Source organism: Rosa chinensis, chromosome 7 (genome assembly GCF_002994745.2).
Source record: "Rosa chinensis cultivar Old Blush chromosome 7, RchiOBHm-V2, whole genome shotgun sequence".
In the NCBI taxonomy this organism is placed as follows: domain Eukaryota; kingdom Viridiplantae; phylum Streptophyta; class Magnoliopsida; order Rosales; family Rosaceae; genus Rosa; species Rosa chinensis.
The window spans coordinates 36,857,378-36,876,106 of record NC_037094.1 but is presented as its reverse complement, the minus strand read 5'-3'; the positions used below and the strand labels follow the sequence as shown (position 1 = coordinate 36,876,106).

General features: G+C 40.0%; 1 protein-coding gene and 1 long non-coding RNA gene across 2 annotated transcripts; both read left to right on the top strand.

Moving 5' to 3' along the window:
* Nucleotides 1-1,058: 1,058 nt before the first annotated feature.
* On the top strand, nt 1,059-4,316 carry LOC112177859. Its single transcript, XM_024316104.1, has 3 exons — nt 1,059-2,732; nt 2,841-3,707; nt 3,804-4,316. The coding sequence occupies exons 1-3, from the start codon at nt 1,059-1,061 to the stop codon at nt 4,314-4,316; spliced, it is 3,054 nt and encodes a 1,017-aa protein (XP_024171872.1).
* A 10,212-nt stretch (nt 4,317-14,528) lies between these two features.
* On the top strand, nt 14,529-18,200 carry LOC121050314. The gene is made up of 5 exons (XR_005802653.1): nt 14,529-14,723; nt 14,817-14,888; nt 16,856-16,911; nt 17,211-17,259; nt 18,106-18,200. It is a non-coding gene; the product is annotated as an uncharacterized LOC121050314 (long non-coding RNA).
* The last annotated feature ends 529 nt before the right edge of the window (nt 18,201-18,729 follow it).

The following is an 18,729-nucleotide window of genomic DNA, read 5'->3' as shown; positions in this document are numbered from 1 at the left end:
TAACTGGGTTATTGCATCATGGGTGTGTAGTCTGTGTTTGCATAGTTTCATGATGGTAACTGGGTTATTGCATCATGGGTGTGTAGTCTGTGTTTACGTACCGTCATGGTGACGTTACTGCATCATGAGTACGTAGATTTCGGAGAATGTTCTGGTGTTCTTTCCTTAATTCATATGTGAGAATTGGAATGCTATGAATTCTATTGTTGATTTAATTTTAATCTCCTGAGCTAAACTTTCGACGCAAGGATTACTATAATTTGAATTGGATGACTTTAGTGATCTCCTGAACTAAAGTTTCGATGCAGGGATTACTAATTGTTACCTAGTGTGATTATATGTTTGGTTGTGTTTTGTGGAGTTAAATGTTGTTGCTTTAATTTATCTCACGAGTTGAGAAATTATAAGCATGAGTGACGTGAGTCATTTTAATTGAGTTTACTCATACGAGCTTAAAAAACTTACTGGGTTTGTTTTGTTCATTCCCGGTGCACTATTCTATGGTATAGTGGTTTTTCCTGCAGGTCAGGACCGCCAGGGTTGAGAGCGAGGCGAGGAGTGCTGCAGCACTAGGTTCATAAACTATTTTTGGTTTACGTGTTGCTATATTTTTGGTATGCTCCTAGTGAGCATTTACATTGTATATCCATTCTCTGGATTTTTGTAAACACTTGTAGTTATTACTCTGAATTATCTGAAAAAGTTTCTTGTAATTTTAAGAGTTGGTTTAATTATCGCGTTTCGGATTTTGAATATATTAATTCTAAATTCGGGGCGTGACAGTTTGGTATCAGAGCGTAAGGTACATATTTGGTGACAATCAATACTACTCGAGTGATGGCCCGTCTGCAGCGGACCCCCATCCCATACTCTTCGGTATTGATATAGTCGTTGGGTATGTGAGAGTGCTTGGTGTTGTCACGAACGCTAGTTTGTCTTAGGAGTTTTGTGTGCCCTCCTTGTGTTAGTGTCTTGGTATGCATGGTCTTGTATTCAACTTATTCTTGTGTTTAAGTTTTATACAAGTAGTTACCAAGCGTTGTTATGCTTCTTAGGTGATGGATCCTCAAAGAGGCAGAGCTCGAGGCCGAGGTAGGCCCCGAGGAGGGGGCAGAGCTAGGGGTGCAGGCAGGGTTCCTCCTGCGGAGGAGTTCTATGAGGAGGTACCTTATGTTGTACCTGTTCCACCTGTTGTGGGTGTAGTAGATGCCATTCGGCTAGCGCGACTGGCGAAGGATATTACTAGGCTTGGAGTGGTTCCTTTCCAGGGCGGTATAGACCACATGTTGGCTGATCAGTGGATCAGGAACATGGAGAACTACTTCCAGATGATCGTCTGCACCGATGTTGAGAAAAGGGAGATAGTTACATTTCTGTCCCAGGATGAGGCACGAGTATGGTGGGAAGGCATAGAGAGGACTAGAGATGTGACCACCATGAGCTGGGTGGATTTTGTTGTACTCTTCCGTGGGAAGTACTTCCCGGCTGCGGTGAGGGAGCAATTAGAGGTGGAGTTTCTTGCTCTAACTCAGGGGGATATGAGTGTTAGGGAGTATGAGGCGAAGTTCTCGCAGTTGTATCACTTCGTGAGGCCGATGGATGCTCTGAGCTTGGCGGGGAAGTTTCAGCGAGGGCTGGAAGCTTCTCTTAGGCATGCTATTGTACCCCTGGAGTTGACTATTGTGGCACTCATCGTGGCTAAGGCCATGGCACTTGAGCAGGACACCCAGCTTCACCAGGATGAGTTGGCGACTTCGACTTCGAGAGATTCCCAAGGGAAGGGGAAGGCGGTTGCCGGGAACAGGAGTTCGACGGGTTATCGGGGCGGGTCCTGGAAGAGGCAGCAGCGGACTTATCATCATGCCCCAGCTAGAGTAGCAGCTGCACCTGTTAGGGCTGCACCTATCAGGCAGGTAGCCCCGGCTACACCTCTGAGATGTTACAACTGCAAAGAGGTGGGCCATTCTTTCAGAGAGTGCCCGAGGCCGAGGACCGCAGCGTGCTTTAGATGCGGACAGACAGGGCATTTAGCCAGAGAGTGTACCCGACCTCAAGTTGGTGGGCAGAGGACTCAGCAGAGACTGTTGCCTCCGGGTCAGGCTAGAGTATTCGCTATCGGTCAACGAGGTACAGGGGTGGAAGGTACCTTATCTATTTTCAATTACCTTGCTAGAGTATTGTTTGATACGGGAGCATCTCATTCTTTCATATCTAGTTCTGTGGTAGACGGGTTGGGTTTGACTTCTATGCCTCTTGCTAGATCTTTGTGTGTTACATCGCCTCTAGATGTTTCTCTTGATCTTATTATGGTTTGTGATGCATGCCCTATTGTGATTTGTGGTAGAGATTTCTCTACAGTTTTGATTGTGATTCCAGACCACACGTACGATGTGATCTTGGGTATTGATTGGTTGAGGCCGAACCATGCTATGATTGATTGTTTTGAGATGGTTGTGTCTTTCCATATCCCTGGACAGCCTGTGTTTCGTTATAGGTGTCTGAGATCTGATACTGCTATGAGGGCAGGAGTATTGGCACATTTAGAGTCCATGAGTAGTACTTCGGTTATTGCAGAGATTTCTGTTGTTTCCGAGTATATTGATGTGTTCCAGGAGATACCGAGGTTACCTCCGAAGAGGGAAGTGGAGTTTGCTATTGATGTGATACCAGGTACAGCACCTGTATCAATGGCACCTCATCGGATGGCGCCAGCTGAACTTCAGGAGTTGAAGGTTCAGATTGAGGATTTACTTAGGCAGGAGTTCATTAGACCCAGTGTTTCTCCTTGGGGCGCACCGGTTTTGTTTGTGAAGAAGAAGGATGGTTCACTCCTGTTGTGTGTGGATTATCGGCAGTTGAACAAGGTGACCATCAAGAATAGGTATCCTTTGCCTAGAATTGATGACTTGTTTGATCAGCTTAGAGAGGTTATGGTGTTCTCTAAGATTGATTTGCGGTCCGGTTATCACCAGTTGAGGGTGAAGGATCAAGACATTCCTAAGACTGCCTTCAGGACCAGGTATGGACATTATGAGTTTGTTGTCATGCCTTTTGGTCTAACCAATGCGCCTGCAGCTTTTATGGATTTGATGAATCGTATGTTCAGGCCGTACTTGGATCAGTTTGTTGTAGTATTTGTGGATGATATCTTGATTTACTCCAAGTCTTTGGAGGATCATGATAGACATCTGCGGATTGTGCTACAGATTCTTAGGAAGAACGAGTTGAATGCCAAGTTCGAGAAGTGTGAGTTTTGGCAGAAGGATGTCAAGTTTCTTGGTCCTGTGGTGTCGAAGGATGGGGTGTCCGTGGATCCTTCAAAGGTTGAGGCAGTGATGAGTTGGTGTCGCCCCACTACTGTCACCGAGATACGTAGCTTTCTTGGGTTGGCTGGGTATTATCGGCAATTCATTGAGGGGTTCTCTAGTATTGCTTCGGCTTTGACCAGGTTAACCAGGAGGGATGTTCAATTTGTATGGACTGAGGAATGTGAGAAGGCATTCATTGAGCTGAAGACTAGATTGACTACAACTCCAGTGTTGACTATTCCAGCTAGTGGTGGTGGTTTAGTCATCTACAGCGATGCGTCTCATCAGGGTTTGGGATGTGTGTTGATGCAGCACGGTGGCGTTGTTGCTTATGGCTCTAGACAGTTGAAGGTTCATGAGAGAAACTACCCCACTCATGATTTAGAGCTCGCTGCTGTGGTTTTTGCCTTGAAGATTTGGAGGCATTACTTATATGGTGAGAAGTTCGAACTCTTTTCTGATCGTAAGAGTTTGAAGTATCTGTTCTCTCAAAAGGAGTTGAACATGAGACAGAGAAGGTGGATGGAGCTCATAAAGGACTATGACTTCACCTTGGAGTATCATCCCGGGAAGGCCAATGTAGTGGCATATGCCTTGAGCAGGAGGCAGAGGGGTATTGTTGCTTCTGCCATGGTTCAGGAGTGGCTCATGTTAGAGACAACATCTGAGTTTGACCTTGTACCATTAGGAAAAGAGGGGGAGATCTTCCTAGGTAGTATTTCTGTACAGCCTACTTTGATTTCCATGATTATTCAGGGTCAAGCGCAGGATGAGTTCTCTCGGGCAAGGTTGGCAGAGTTAGTTGCTTATTTGATTGATGATTGTCCTTCGGAGTGGGCAGTGGGATCCGATGGTGGGTTGAGGTTGAGATCGAGACTATATGTTCGGGACCGTGATGAGCTTAAGGGGAGATTCTTCGGGAGGCACATCGATCTCGATATACTGTACATCCAGGGAGCACCAAGATGTATATGGATCTTCGAAGACAGTTCTGGTGGAATGGGATGAAGAGAGATGTGGCAGAGTGTGTGTCCAGATGTCTTACCTGCCAGGAGGTGAAGGCAGAGAATCAGAGACCTGCAGGTATGTTGAAGCCATTACCTATCCCTGTGTGGAAGTGGGAGCAGATCTCTATGGACTTTGTGACTGGATTGCCTAGATCCAGGAAAAGTCATGATGCAGTGTGGGTGATTGTTGATCGCCTGACGAAGTCGGCACATTTTCTTCCTGTGTCAAAGACATACTCGGGTGATACTTTGTGCAAGTTGTACATCGATGTGATAGTGTGATTCACGGGGTTCCAGTGTCGATTGTTTCTGATCGAGATGCTCGTTTCACTTCAGATTTCTGGGGTAGTTTCCAGCGGGTTTTTGGAACTTCCTTAGATATGAGTACAGCTTTTCATCCACAAATCGATGGGCAGACGGAGAGAGTGAACCAGGTGATGGAGGATATGTTGAGAGCTTGTGTGTTAGACTTCAAGGGAAGTTGGGAGGATCATCTGCCATTGGTTGAGTTCGCCTACAACAACAGTTATCACTCTAGTATCTGTATGGCACCATATGAGGCTCTTTATGGTAGGCCATGTAGGACTCCTGTCTGTTAGGCGGAAGTTGGGGATAGGGAATTCTTGGGTCCTGAGATCGTTCAGGAGACTACCGAGAAGGTCTCTATTATTCGTGACAGGATCCGAATGGCACATAATAGGCAGAAGAGCTATGCGGATTTAAGGAGGAGACATGTTGAGTTCGAGGAGGGTGACCATGTGTTCTTGAAGGTCTCACCTATGAAGGGGGTGGTGAGATTTGGCAAGAATGGAAAGTTGGCACCGAGGTATGTCGGACCTTTTGAGATTTTAGAGAGAGTCGGGGATTTGGCTTATCGGCTTGCTTTACCTCCTAGTATGTCTGGTGTACACAATGTCTTCCATGTGTCCATGCTGAGGAAGTTTATCCAGAATATGTCACATGTGATTGATTATGGTACTATCGAGGTAAATGAGGATGTAACCTTTGATGTCGAGTCTATTCGTATCTTGGATAGGTCGACAAAGAGGCTTCGTAAGAAGGAGGTGGACTTGGTCAAGGTGTTGTGGAGTCACCATGATGAGGGTGATGCATCGTGGGAGTTAGAGTCAGACATGAGGACTAGGTATCCACAGCTTTTTGTTGATTAGTGTAGTTGAATTTCGGGATGAAATTCCTTAAGGGGGGGTAGATTGTAATAACCTCGTTTTCCAATTTAAATTTCATGTATTTTGCGTGGAATTAATAAAGTTCAATTGTGCGAATTTTAGTCTCGAATACTAGCTCTTCTATGTTTTATCGGGAGGTCGAAATAAAAAGAAGTAACGAAAGCTCGAAAAGTTCGATTTTGAAAATCTACTTTTTATGCATACGGAATTTGGGAAAACTTCATTCATAAAAGTTGTATAGCGCGTCGATACGAGTTCGTAGACATGCAGAACGTGAGAATCGGAGTTCGTATGAATTAGTTATCTCTTTTAGAAGAAATTTCCAACTCGGGTATATAAGGAAAAAAAACCCTAGCATTTTTGGAAACTTTCCATTTTTCAACCGGCCTCCCTTTTTGGAAACTACTGTTCATTCTCTCTCTCTCTCTCTCTCTCTCTCTCTCTCTCTCTCTCTCTCTCTCTCTCTCTCTCGGCCGAACCTAGAAAAACAGAGCAAAAGGCTCACGCCTTGCACCTTGTCCCCTTAAAAACCGTTAATAAGGAAGCAACTCACACCTTGTTCCCTAAAAACACGTAATGTCATGAGTTATCAATAACCAGTTCCCGTTAACCCATGAATTACCTATATGGCAGACAGACTAGAGCTCTAACAGAAACGTAACCACTCGTTTGGCCAAAGACGTGATTACCTGATATTCTGCCCAAGGTCATAGACCTTCGTTCCTCGAACTTTTCAGTCCCTTGGAATAAAACATTGAAGGAGTCGCACTGGACCCAAAATGTTATACGAATCTCAACGCTTTTCAAAACAATTGAAATCAACATTTCTCTGATCATTGTTTTCCGAAAAGCAATAACACAAAACAATAAAAAGCATCATTCCATGCATATTGTTTTCATACACAAATCTCAACACTTTTCCCAAATCTCAACGCGTTTCAACACAAATCGAAACCAACATTTCCACAATTATTTGTTTTCCAAAAGCCACAACCCAAAACAATAAAACACATCATTCATGCCTATTGTTTTCATAAATCCACAAACCACCAAAACATATATATTTCACGTAAATATATATCTATACGTAGTCATCCGCTCAAGAATGCCTACTAATACCAACTATAGTTTGCAGTTAATAAATAACTCTAAAAAAAATAAGGGTATTCCGTTCATTAATGAACCTTGTGAGATTACTCACCTCGAAATTCCCGCTGCGTCTTCAATAAAGAACAAAACAGCCAATCCACAAAACAACCGTCCAAAATACTTCGTCAAGTACCTAATCACATACGGTTTCCACTTAGTAACAATTCACAAACGATTTAAGTACGAAACCCCTGTTTTGAACTAAAATCCCCAAAGTGGCGCCAATCAAAGCAAAACCACATCCGAGACCTCCCAAAGTCTCCGGAATACATCCACGATTGATACGTCCAAACCACAAGTCGATCGGATGCTCGGATCCTCATGGATTTGAATAAATTCACCGATATGAAACCGTAAAAATCATAACAAATCCATTCGAACTCCAAAATTTGCATATTATATATCGAAACGCTGGTATCAACGAGTAGAACATATATAATACCAAAAACAGTTCCTTACGTGGCCGGAAAGCCACCAGAAGGCCTCCAAAGGCGGTGGCGCACCGCCGCCGGCCAAGACTCATTATTTCCCAAAACTCCCAACATCAAAAAGTTTCATCTAAGCATGCTTGTGAATTTACATAACTAGCTCGAAGTCAAAAATCAAGCATAAAGGGTCGAAAACTACCTCACAAGACGTGGATTACTGTTCAATCCGAGTTGAACCAAGTTTCACGTGAATCGATCCAAACAACCACCAAGGATCGATCAAGGAGGCTGCTCTGAGCTCCCCAAGCTCAGCTTGAAGCCTCGCTGACGTCGGAGATCGGAGAACTGATCGGGTCAGATTCCTCCAAAAGTCGCCGCCTTGCTGCACCTCCTCCGCCGTGAATTGTCGCTAGAGGCTGCCATAGAGACGACCGCACAAGGGAGGCGAATCGTTCTGTTCAGATTTCAAGGCCGAAGGTCGCCAGAAAATGGAGTTCCGACCGGGTCCGGGTTGGGTCAGCAGGATAACTTCGATTCTGAAGGTGTCGACCGAGAGAGAAGAGAGAGAGAAATGGGCTTCCGGAAAAGGAAAGTGGAAATTATGATTTTATTTTCTGATGTTTCATATTTATACTCAAATGGAAACTTCTTCCGATAGCCATAACTTTCTCATACGAACTCCGATTGACGCGTTACATATGCCCACGAACTTGTATCGACGCGCTCTACAACTTTCGTGAAGGAAGTTTTCCGAGAATCCCAACGTATAAAGTCAAACTTCACACGACCCCCTAAACTGTGAAATTTGAATAATTATACGTACTGTAAGACCCCGGAAATTTGTTATTAATTCCTAAATGTTTCCTGCAATTAATAAAGTGTTCGTTTGTACGAGTTCGTGATTCGAGGGTGGAGCGGAAGTGTTTCGGACGAATTTTTATTCGGAAAGTATGACTTTAAGGGGGGTGCAAAAGTTGACTTTTTATACGTTGGGTTTCTCCAAAAACTTTCTTCACGAAAGTTGTAGAGCGCGTCGAAACGAGTTCGTGGACATGTGGAACGCAAGAATCGGAGTTCGTTTGAGAAAGTTATGAGCGATTGAAATTTGGGGAAATTTCTATAAATAGAAGAAGGGCTAAATACTGGTTACTACCCTGTGATTTAGGTCCAAAACCAATTCAGTCCCTGGACTTCTAATTTCATCAAAAACACCCCTGCATTTTTCAATTTTGATCTAATATGTCCAATTCGTTAATATTTTGTTATGGGTTCAAGTTATAGTTGGATTATTCGTTGAAAAACTATTTATTTTTAATAGTAGGACTCACTCCTAAATTGACTATGCAGGCCACCTCGACACCACATTATAAAACATAGGTCATATATGAGCCACGTTAACAAGTTAAATAACTCAATTGTAGGAAAACTAACAAATTGGACCTATTATATCAAAACTAAAAGTGCAGGGGTGTTTTTGATGAAATTAGAAGTTCAGGGACTGAATTGATTTTGGACCCAAACTACAGGGTAGTAATCTGTATTTAGCCCATAGAAGAAAATTTCGGATTTTTCATTAAATCCCAAAAGTTTCCTTTTTCTCATTTTCCTCCCCAGATTTCTCTCCGTTCTCTCTCCTCAGACCCGACGGGTTGCGCTCGACCTGACCCGAATCCATCTCCGTTTTCCGGTGACGTACGACGGCGGACCCGGCCCATATCGACTCACCCAGCTCTCCTCCGTCGACCTCTAGTGTCAGTTGCGCCGGTGGAGCAACCTAGAAGGAGATCGGAGACGTGAACAGTGACGACGAACCGACCTAGTTGGATGTCCCAGTTTCCGGCGACTCCTTGGCCGATCCTTCCCGGTATTGGAATGTCCTCCTCCTCTTGATCATCCTCATACCCGCCTTGCATCACGATTTTACCTGCGGAGCAAAAGATCAAGGTTTGAATAAATCGACGGTTCTGGTCGAATCTGGAATCTGATCAGAGGGCCGAGATTAATCCAACTTCCAGGCTTGATCTAGGACGATCTAGGCTGATCCAGACTTAGCTCCAGGTATGAAAGTTGCTCATCTCTTCATTTTGAACAAGTTTGTTGTTGGTCACTTTGCCATCGGAGGTGGTTGGCCGGTGTTGACCGCCGTTGACCGGGCGTTGACCGCCCACTGCCGACGGCGCATGGCGGCGCGTCCAGCTTCCTTTTTGTGTTATGTTTTCAGTTTATTCATCTACGCATCGATACAGTCGTTTTGATATATTATAAGGTTATTTTGGAGAAAGTTGATGCATGCTAGGGTTTCGGTTTTACGCATTATCTTCGGTTTGCAATCCGCGAAGATCTGACCGTTGGATCTTCGACTAATTTTGATAGGATGATCCCAAGGGAAATCCGTGAGAATCTGACCGTTGGATTGTCGTTTAAGTGTGTTATGAATCAATTGCTAAGTTAGGATCATATTTTGATTAGGTGACTGACGGTTTTGGTTGGGCGGACGGTTGTGATTGTGATTTTGGGCTGTATTGAATACGCAGCTGGATTGAGGTGAGTAAATCTCACGTGGTTCATTTACGGACGGATTTAATTATTACTCGGAATTACTTGTTTAATTGTTGAATCATTTTCAAAACAAATTATTCGTTTTAAAATATATGAACTTGATCGACAACGGTTCATGGGTAAGTTAAAACAATATTTTGATATAAAATGATTTTTGAGAAGTATAATTTATGAACTATAGTTGGTATTAATGGTCATTCCTGATGAATGACTTCGTATATATATATATATATATATATATATATATATATATGGATGGTGTGGCATTGTGTGAAGTATAATAATTGTGATTTTATTCAGATTATTATATTGGAGCATTTACTCTTGTCGGAAATGTGAATTGTTGATTTATTTGTGTGGAAGAGTATTTGAAGTTTTGATTTGGTTTTAGATTGTAAAACCAAGTATTGTAAAGAGTACCTTGTGTTGTGGGGTAACTGGGTTGTATGCGTGCGTGCGGTCATGGTGGTAACTGGATTACGGCATCATGAGTACGTAGTCTGTGGTATGCGTGCGTGTGGTCATGGTGGTAACTGGGTTACAGCATCATGGGTACGTAGTTTGTTGTATGCGTGCGGTCATGGTGGTAACTGTGTTACTGCATCATGAGTACGTAGTTTTCGAGGAATGTGGCTGATGTTCTTTCTTTAATTTATACATGAGATTTGGATTTCTATGAATTCTATTGTTGATATAATTGTAATCTCCTGAACTAAGTTATATGCAGGGATTACTGCCTTTTGAATTGTTGTTTTATTGTAATCTCCTGAACTAAGTTATATGCAGGGACTACTGCTTTCTGAATTGTTTGTTTTAATGTAATCTCCTGAACTAAGTTATATGCAGGAGTTGCTATGATTTGAATTGTGTGCTTTTAGTGATCTCCTGAACTAATTTTCTAAGCAGGGATTACTGGTTTTATTCACTTTAATGATGTGAGTGCAGTTGTGGTTGAGACTCGTAGAGAGTCAAGAAATGTTTTATCACGTCATTGTGGTGATAAATGCTTTATGTTGAGAGGAAAGAAGTATGATTTCGTGGTTGTGTTTTGTGGAGTTAAATGTTGTTGCTTTAATTTATCTCACGAGTTGAGAAATTATAAGCATGAGTGACGTGAGTCATTTTAATTGAGTTTACTCATACGGCTTAAAAAGCTTACTGGGTTTGTTTTGTTCAACCCGGTGCACTATTCTATGGTGTAGGGTTTATTGTGTAGGTTAGAATATCGATTAATCATCGTCGAAGCGGAGGGGTACGTTTGGTAGCGTGGACGTCGAAGGGTAATCTTAGTTTTAAGTCTTCCGCTGTGTAGTGAGTTGTGGTGGGTGTGTTTACTTATTGAATTGTCATTCAGTTTAATTTGTAAACTATCTGTAATGTAATATGTGACTCTAAAGAACGAGTCGATATTGACATTGTGAGCTCAGTTTGTTTAGTTGCTTAATTTAAATGAAAAATTTTCTATGTGTTTTTCTTGTGCTTGTTAAGTTAGCGCGTTTCGGATTTGAATTTATTTATTCAAAATTCGGGGCGTGACACGTACGAAAACCATTCCACCTTTCATACAACTTACGAATAAAACACAATAACAATTATTCGTACAACTGATCCATTATTAATTACCAAAATTAAATAACAGAAATCCAGGTCATCACACAATTAATCACATAGTTATGAGGTATTTAAAACTTTATACCTTTTGTCAATGTATTAAAAAAACACTCATAGCGTAAAAGAACCTACCTACCTTATAGCCATAGACATCGCTAATGCCGTACCTCTGGAGTGGGTAAGCAATAAATTCATACCTTAAAAAAAAATAAAAAAATAATAGGCACTAAAGGTTTAGAACTTGAAAGTCATACCTACTACGTACTTCTGCTCTTTTTTTCAATCGTCACCTAACTCAGGTGTTTTCACTGCAATAGAAAACCTCATTTGCGAGGAACTTGTTCCTCGTTGAAAACCGACATTTCGTCGCTGCAGTATTTTTGTGAGGAAATTGATTTTCGTCTTCAATTTGTCGGGGAATACTCGTCAAGAAAAGCTTCAGCAACGAAAAAATAATTTCCTTGCCAAATCCTTTTCGAGATGAAATTAATTTGTCTCGCTGTTATTCTTTAGCGACATTTTTTTCCCTCACCCAAACTCATATTTTTCTCATTAAAAAAGTTCGAGGATTAGAAAATAGTCATTAAATATATTTTTCGACAAACTAAATTTTTTCGCTAAATCAATTATTTCCTCGCTAATGATAATTAATAATTTAAAAATTATAAATAATAAAAATTTAAATTACGGTTTTTGGGACGAAAATCTTTTCGTTGTTATAAGAGAAAATTTTTCAAACAGTACCCGAACTTACGCTGACTCCTAACTTCAGTACCCAATTATGCAAAACTATCATTTTGGTACCCCAAGTTTGAAGCCTGACCCAACATTCATACACGCCGTCCATGACGGTGTTAACTAACAATCCACATGCTAAATTTGGATGGGTAATTGAGTCATTTCGTTACCCAAACCTTATTTTGCAGATCCCTTCTTCTTCTTCCCTTATCTTTTGCAGATCCCCTTTTCTCTTTTCATTCCCTTTCTCTCTCTTTATTCTTCTTTTTCTACTGGGACCCAAGGCTAAGGCCAACGATGGCATCGTTTCCATCGAGATCCTTCAATTTGTTTGATTACTGTTGGTTGATTTTATCCTTTTTAACTAGGGTTGTTCTTAACCCCTCGAATTTGGGGATTTGTATTTTGGATTGCTTCATGCTTTTCTGAGTGTTGATGAAGAATTGGAAGTGTGTGGTGTGGTCTTCTTATTCAATTATATGAGCCATGACCGATTTGAGTGTAAAGAAGAAATTGGCATGGCCGACCCATGGGGAATTGGTGGTGATGATATGAAATTAAGCTGGTGATTTGTTTATTTAATCCAACATTTTTGTTTCTGTGAGTTTATGAATCAATATTGAATTTCAAGTTTGATGCTTGCTTAGCTTTGTGTGTATTCAATTATGAAGTATGGCTCTGAGCAACGAGAAGAAAGTGAATTAAAGAACAACGAAGAACAGAGGGGAGGGGGGGGGGAGAGAGAAGAACAAAGAAGAACATAGGGGAGGGGGAGAGCGAGTGAAGTAAAGAACAAAGAAGAACCGAGGGGAGGGGGAGAGAGAGAGAGAGAGTCTCTGTCCTTGAAGAGAAGAACAAAAGGGAGAAAGAAACAAAAAAAATTGATCTCATAAATTTTTTTTAATTAAGTAAAAAAAAAAAAATTAGACCGAATTACCCCTCAAAATATGCCACGTGGTTGGGCTCTTAACACCGTCATGAATGGCGTGTACCGTTCTTGGGTCGGGCTTCAAACTTGGGTTACCAAAGTGATAGTTTTGCATAGTTGGGTACTGAAATTAGGAGTCGCCCTTAGTTCGGGTACTGTTTTAATTTTTTTTTTCTTGTTATAAATAGCTTTGGGCGAGGAAGTTTTTCCTTGCTATAAGCTGTTTTCAGCGAGGAAATTTTATTTCATTGTAACATGTATCCTTCAGCAAGAAAAAATTTTCTCGCTAAAGATATTCAACAATGAGGAATGCTTTTTTCATCGGTATAAGATCTAAAGTCTATAGTGGGGAAATATTCTTTTTGTTGCAATTGTCTACTTATTACCAAGGTTTGGAAAATCGCTAGGCTCTAGTCGGGCAGTGGCCAAGGGAGTAGCGCCCAGGCGCCTAAGCGGGTGCCTATGCGGCTCCTAGGCGGTTTTGTATTTTTTTAATTTTAATTTTATTTTTATAGCTTTTGTTTATATAATTAAAAATATATAAGGCTTAAAGAGTAATAAAATTGCATCTAGAATATTCAAATTTCAAAAGAGTCCTCAAGAATCAAAATAGGGAGAGAATGTTATGTAATAAGCATACAAATATACAAAAAAAAATAAAATAATAATAATAAAAAACGCCCCAGCGCAGTGCCTACCGCCTAATCCGCCTGGGAGCCCGCCTGGGAGCCTAGGTGCCCGCCTAAAATCCTGACGCCTAGAATCACCGATTCTTCATTAGTCGAGGCAGAGAGGCACCGCCTAGCGCCTAGGCGGCCTGGGCGGCCGAGTTTTAGAACATTGCTCATTACAATACACTACAAAAAAAAATTGCAATGGTCACTGCAGTTAGCGTCGGCGCAAAAATGCCGTCGCCATTGGTCATAAATTTGCTACGGGAAATAAGGCGTCGCAAAATTAAAATTGGTTTGCGACGGCAAATTAACGCCGTGGCATAAAAACTGATACAATTGCGACGGCATCTTTAATGCCGTAGTTAAATTTGTCCCAATTCTTGCTACGCTATAGTTGCCGTAGCTTCTTTTAGTTTTCTTCAGGTGCATTAGTTGCCTTTTGTTATTTTTATTTTTCATTTTTATTAAGGAAATGGTTCCCATCGGTGTGACGGTCACTCTCTAAACCTCTTCTCTCTCTCCTCTTCTCCTTTCTCTGGATACGATCGACGACTTCGAGAGGGGCGTAGAGCGGAGCCCTCTCTCTCCCGCCGCCCAAAAATCTCTGCCGTTGATTCAATTCCGGTAAGTTCTTCAAACCCTAATCTCACCAATTTTCCTTTACATTGCGGAATCAAATTTGAACTGAATCAAAAACCCCAAATCAGGTTGTGAAATTCATGTAGTTGATGATTCGCTGGCCTTAGGGTTCATGTCATCTCATCTCAGATCTATACTTGCAAATGGCTCAGATCGACCTCCATCTTTACCTCCTTGGCGGCTCTCTCACAGACCAAAGGAAGCCATGGCCACAGTGCATGTCATATCCTGCCCTCCCCGGCTTGGCAGCGAATCGGTAACCTCTCTCCTCTCTCGTTCGTCAAGTGTAGCTTCTTTTAGGTTAACACCTTTTATCTTCATCTTCCTCTGAATTCAGTTTGGTGGCACATGAATTAGAATTAGGTCGAGTGTATTCTCGCATAGATTCACATGAAAAACCCAGTCCAGACTATCTGCTGCAACAATAGCTGTAGGGGAGCCCAGAGCTCCAAAGTAATAAATTCACATCTCCATGTTTGGGCTTTTCCTCAGAAGGTAACCCAACTCAGTTTTCTACTCTTTTTCTAGTGTAGATTTTTTCTTTTCTTTTTGGGTAAGTTAAATTGGGATTGGATTTTGGGTTTTTAGGCTGCTGGTAAATATCCTTACTTTCCTGGCCAAGAACCCACTTTGCCTGGGGATATCGATTTGTTGCTTCAGGTATGGCTTTCATGAACCCACTAGTATTCCGATAATGTCTTACCCTCTAGTATTTTTCTTTTCAATTTTGTTTGTTGCTTATTTAGAATGTTCAATTACTGCACACCATGTGTTTGAAGTTATGCCTCAAAGACAGCACCCAAGCTGAACCAGTGGCCTATTCCATGATTTTCGAAAACCCTATACTTCTTGTTTTACTCTCGGTTTTTGATAGCTTAAAATAGACTCTTCAATGATCATTTTGAGCTTGGTTTCATGAAAAATGGAGTTAAAATGAAATACTTATGCCATTTTGAAATTACTGCACTGTATCAGAATTACTGCAGAAATCAGTATTTTCTGTTACTTTGGATTCTTGTTTGACCACTCATTTGAACTACGAATGACCTGAAATTTTGCAAAATAGTAGCTTTACATGTCTACTTCAAATCTGGAGAGTTTTGCATGAAATCACTGAAAGAGTAGTTGTTGGTGAATTTTTCTTTCTTGCTACCAGTCTTCTGAAATTTTCTCAAATTTGCAGCAACCTTGTTACGAAACAATCTGTTTGAAAGGCTTTCAGACCTTTGTCAGTCCTTGAATTTTAGTATGTTAAAATAGACTGAATATTAACATTCTTATATGGATTTCTTGTTAACACTTAAGCAGGTTTGTAGAGAAAACAACAACCATAGGTCTAGAAGAATGCTATTCACATCAATATGTAAGTCTAATATCACAAGTATTGCTGCAATTGTTATCGAACATGGTGATCGATGATAACAATTTCACAAGTTCGATAACAATTGCACAAGTATTGCTATTGTGACAAAGGCTTCTCTCATGGAATGTAATTAATTTGGACTCAAGGTGCTTCTATCTGTCTCTTACAGTATATTAAGCTCAGGGCAATGTAATTTATTTGTTACTTAACTCTACTATTTTTTTATTTTGTATTTATCTTTGATGTAGGTTCTTAGGTCCTCGAACTGAAAACATGACTATAGATAAGTTCTGTCCTATATGATTTTTTTCCTTTGAACTTGCGGTGTACGTGTGTGGGGCTTTCAATGGAGGAGCGCTTGAGTAATCAATTGTAGCCTTTGTAGCCTTTGTTTGAGTCTTTGTGAGCAGGTCTCAGTTATGTTGTTTTGTTGAATTCTTTGAGTTAGGCTTAGTTGTGTAAACTTTGGTGAAGATGGTGAAGAACCCAAGTCAGCAGCTATTAGGGAACCACAAGAAGAGACTGGGGTAGTGTCTTCTGATAGTTAGTTAATAGCATGCCGTTCTTATTAATGGCACTGATGCATACACTTTTTAATATCTGTTATGTTACATTAGCTTATAGAAGGCCTCTCTAACTCTTGTGGGAGTGATTCTGTCTCTCTCATTGTTGTAGGTGAAAAAGCTTGTTGTTTGTCTGCAACTACTAAAAGTTCAGTTATATTATGTCCTGAAAGCTTTATAGGAAATGTAAGCCTATTCTCCAACATTGTTTTTAATGTTAGAAGTGGTATCAACCTTTTTGTTTCTACAAAGTGTGTATTAATTCATTGTATGTAACTTTCTTATTTTAGGAGCGGTTTCGAGGTACTTGATTACTTTCTTGCTGGTATGTTCACTACTTTCAAATGTGATATCTTTTATAACTTATTGGTTAAAAGTTAAAACCTTGTGTGAGACACATGTTGTGACTTATTACTCCACTTATCAGCATATGATCTCATGTGCTTAGGATCACGTCCATTACGCATGATTGATATTCCAGCTCCATATATCATTATTTGCTGCATTGTTTCCTAGAAGCCTAAATCAAATACCATTCTGTTTATAGATTAGTTTAGCTGCCACAGTTAATGGATTGTGACACTGTTTAGGAACCTTTTTGTTTCAGTAATAACGCTTCCTGATTGAGCTGATTTGATTGAACTGGTTATTTAAGAGAGTAAGATATTTAACTTCAATAATTTATGTTGTTTTTTATGCAGGTGATGATGTGAAGGAAAAAGAGCCGGACCCTTCAATTTATCTTATAGTTGCCAAGGTAAACAATCTATATTTTTTTCTTTCAGGCTTTCTACTCTGCCTCCTTCGATGAAGATGGAATCATAAAAGAGAATGATAAGTCAATTTAGAAATCAGAACGTCGACCCAATGTACTCAAATATAGAGTAAGCATTTCCTTACAAGTATGAGGTATGTTGTAATTTTAAGTCTCGGATTGAATGTATCCTTGCAACACTTGATTATGATATAATAGAGCTAGGTTGTATGATATAACATTTGTTATGATACAAATACAATACTTATTGTTGGATTTTTTTAATTTTTAATTTTTTGTAGAATTTGGAATCTCTGGTCTGTCCAATTTGGAGTTGCTCATCAAAGAGAGGTGAATATATACCTCCTTTATCATGATCGTTTCTACAGATCAATTGATGTTTACACTTTTACTTTTTGAATATACATGTTTGTTCATTCATATCTGTCATGAAATACTTATGTTCTATTGATGCATTTATACGATTGGGAGTTGTGATAACTAAACTATTAGCTCTTCTTTCATCAACCTAGAGACACATGTACTATTATGAGCATATCCTGTTTGTCATTTGAGACCTATGCATGTAACTTGGAATTCTATTTACAGTGTATGTAACTTAGACTTATGCATATGAATTGAATCATATTTGTCCGGATGTCAAGGTTCATTACATATTTGTTTCTATGTAGAACGTATTGCAGAAGTCAAAAGAAACAAAACATTCCTTATTTCTTTTCTCTTCTTTTCTTCTGGTTTTCAATTAAATTCAGAAGTATTGCAGTTTATTCTAAGCATTGGCTTTGGCCTAGCAAGCATAGTTCCAGTAGCATTCCCGGAATGGTAAACTTGGCCATGACCAGCCTACTTCTTAAACTAACCACATCCTAGATAAACACTAAACATGAATCCAATGACTATATGATATGCCAAGATACAGAATTCCACAATTGCCATGAATGGGTTTTGTGTTTAAATTTGAAGAAGGGTAAGATAGTTGTGAGCTCGGTTGATGTGGGTTTATAATGAGTTTTGGTTTTGGGTTAGTTTCTATAGTGATCACTTATATATGATGTGGGTTTATGATGAGTTTTAATTAACGTGTTTGTTTCATAGCCTTAAAGAAATTAGTATAAGTTTTAGTTATTGAGTGTTCATGAAAATCTAATGTTTTATTGTTTTGCAATGATAAATCAGCCTGCAAAAAGCCAGTGGCAGCGATCTCCAAGTTCATTTTAAGGTACCCAGGATCTTCATGATAATGAATGGAAATTCAGACATATATTTCGAGGTAAGTATGGAACTATGGATTTAGCATTCTTCAAATCAACTACTCTAGCTTTAATGTCGAAGAAAGACTAGGTGAACTAATTCACACACTTGCTGACTCAAAATGTCAAAAAGTAATTAAGAGTTCAAGTGAAGTATTAATTATATTTACTGGTATGAACAATATCTGTGTCATGTACATCTCCCATTAATTTTTTAGCTTTTTGTTTCTTTAATGACTGCTTGAAGATTTCTGACTTTCTGTTATAGGAGGCTTGCAACAACACTAGAGTAATTGGTATGTGAAGTAGATCAAGGAAGATCCTGCAAAGTTTATCTTGAAGTAGAGGAAAATAACTGACTCTTAATCTTGTAAATTTTGGTAGAAGCTCCATTCCTTTTGTAACATTCATGAGGAAAATTAAAATGTAACATTTCTTTTTATATAAGCTTCATTCCTTTTGTATAGTTTTTATTCATAAAAAAATAATAATAATAATAAAAAATTGGCATGCATATTTGCATGTCAATTTTTTTTTTATTCATAAAAAA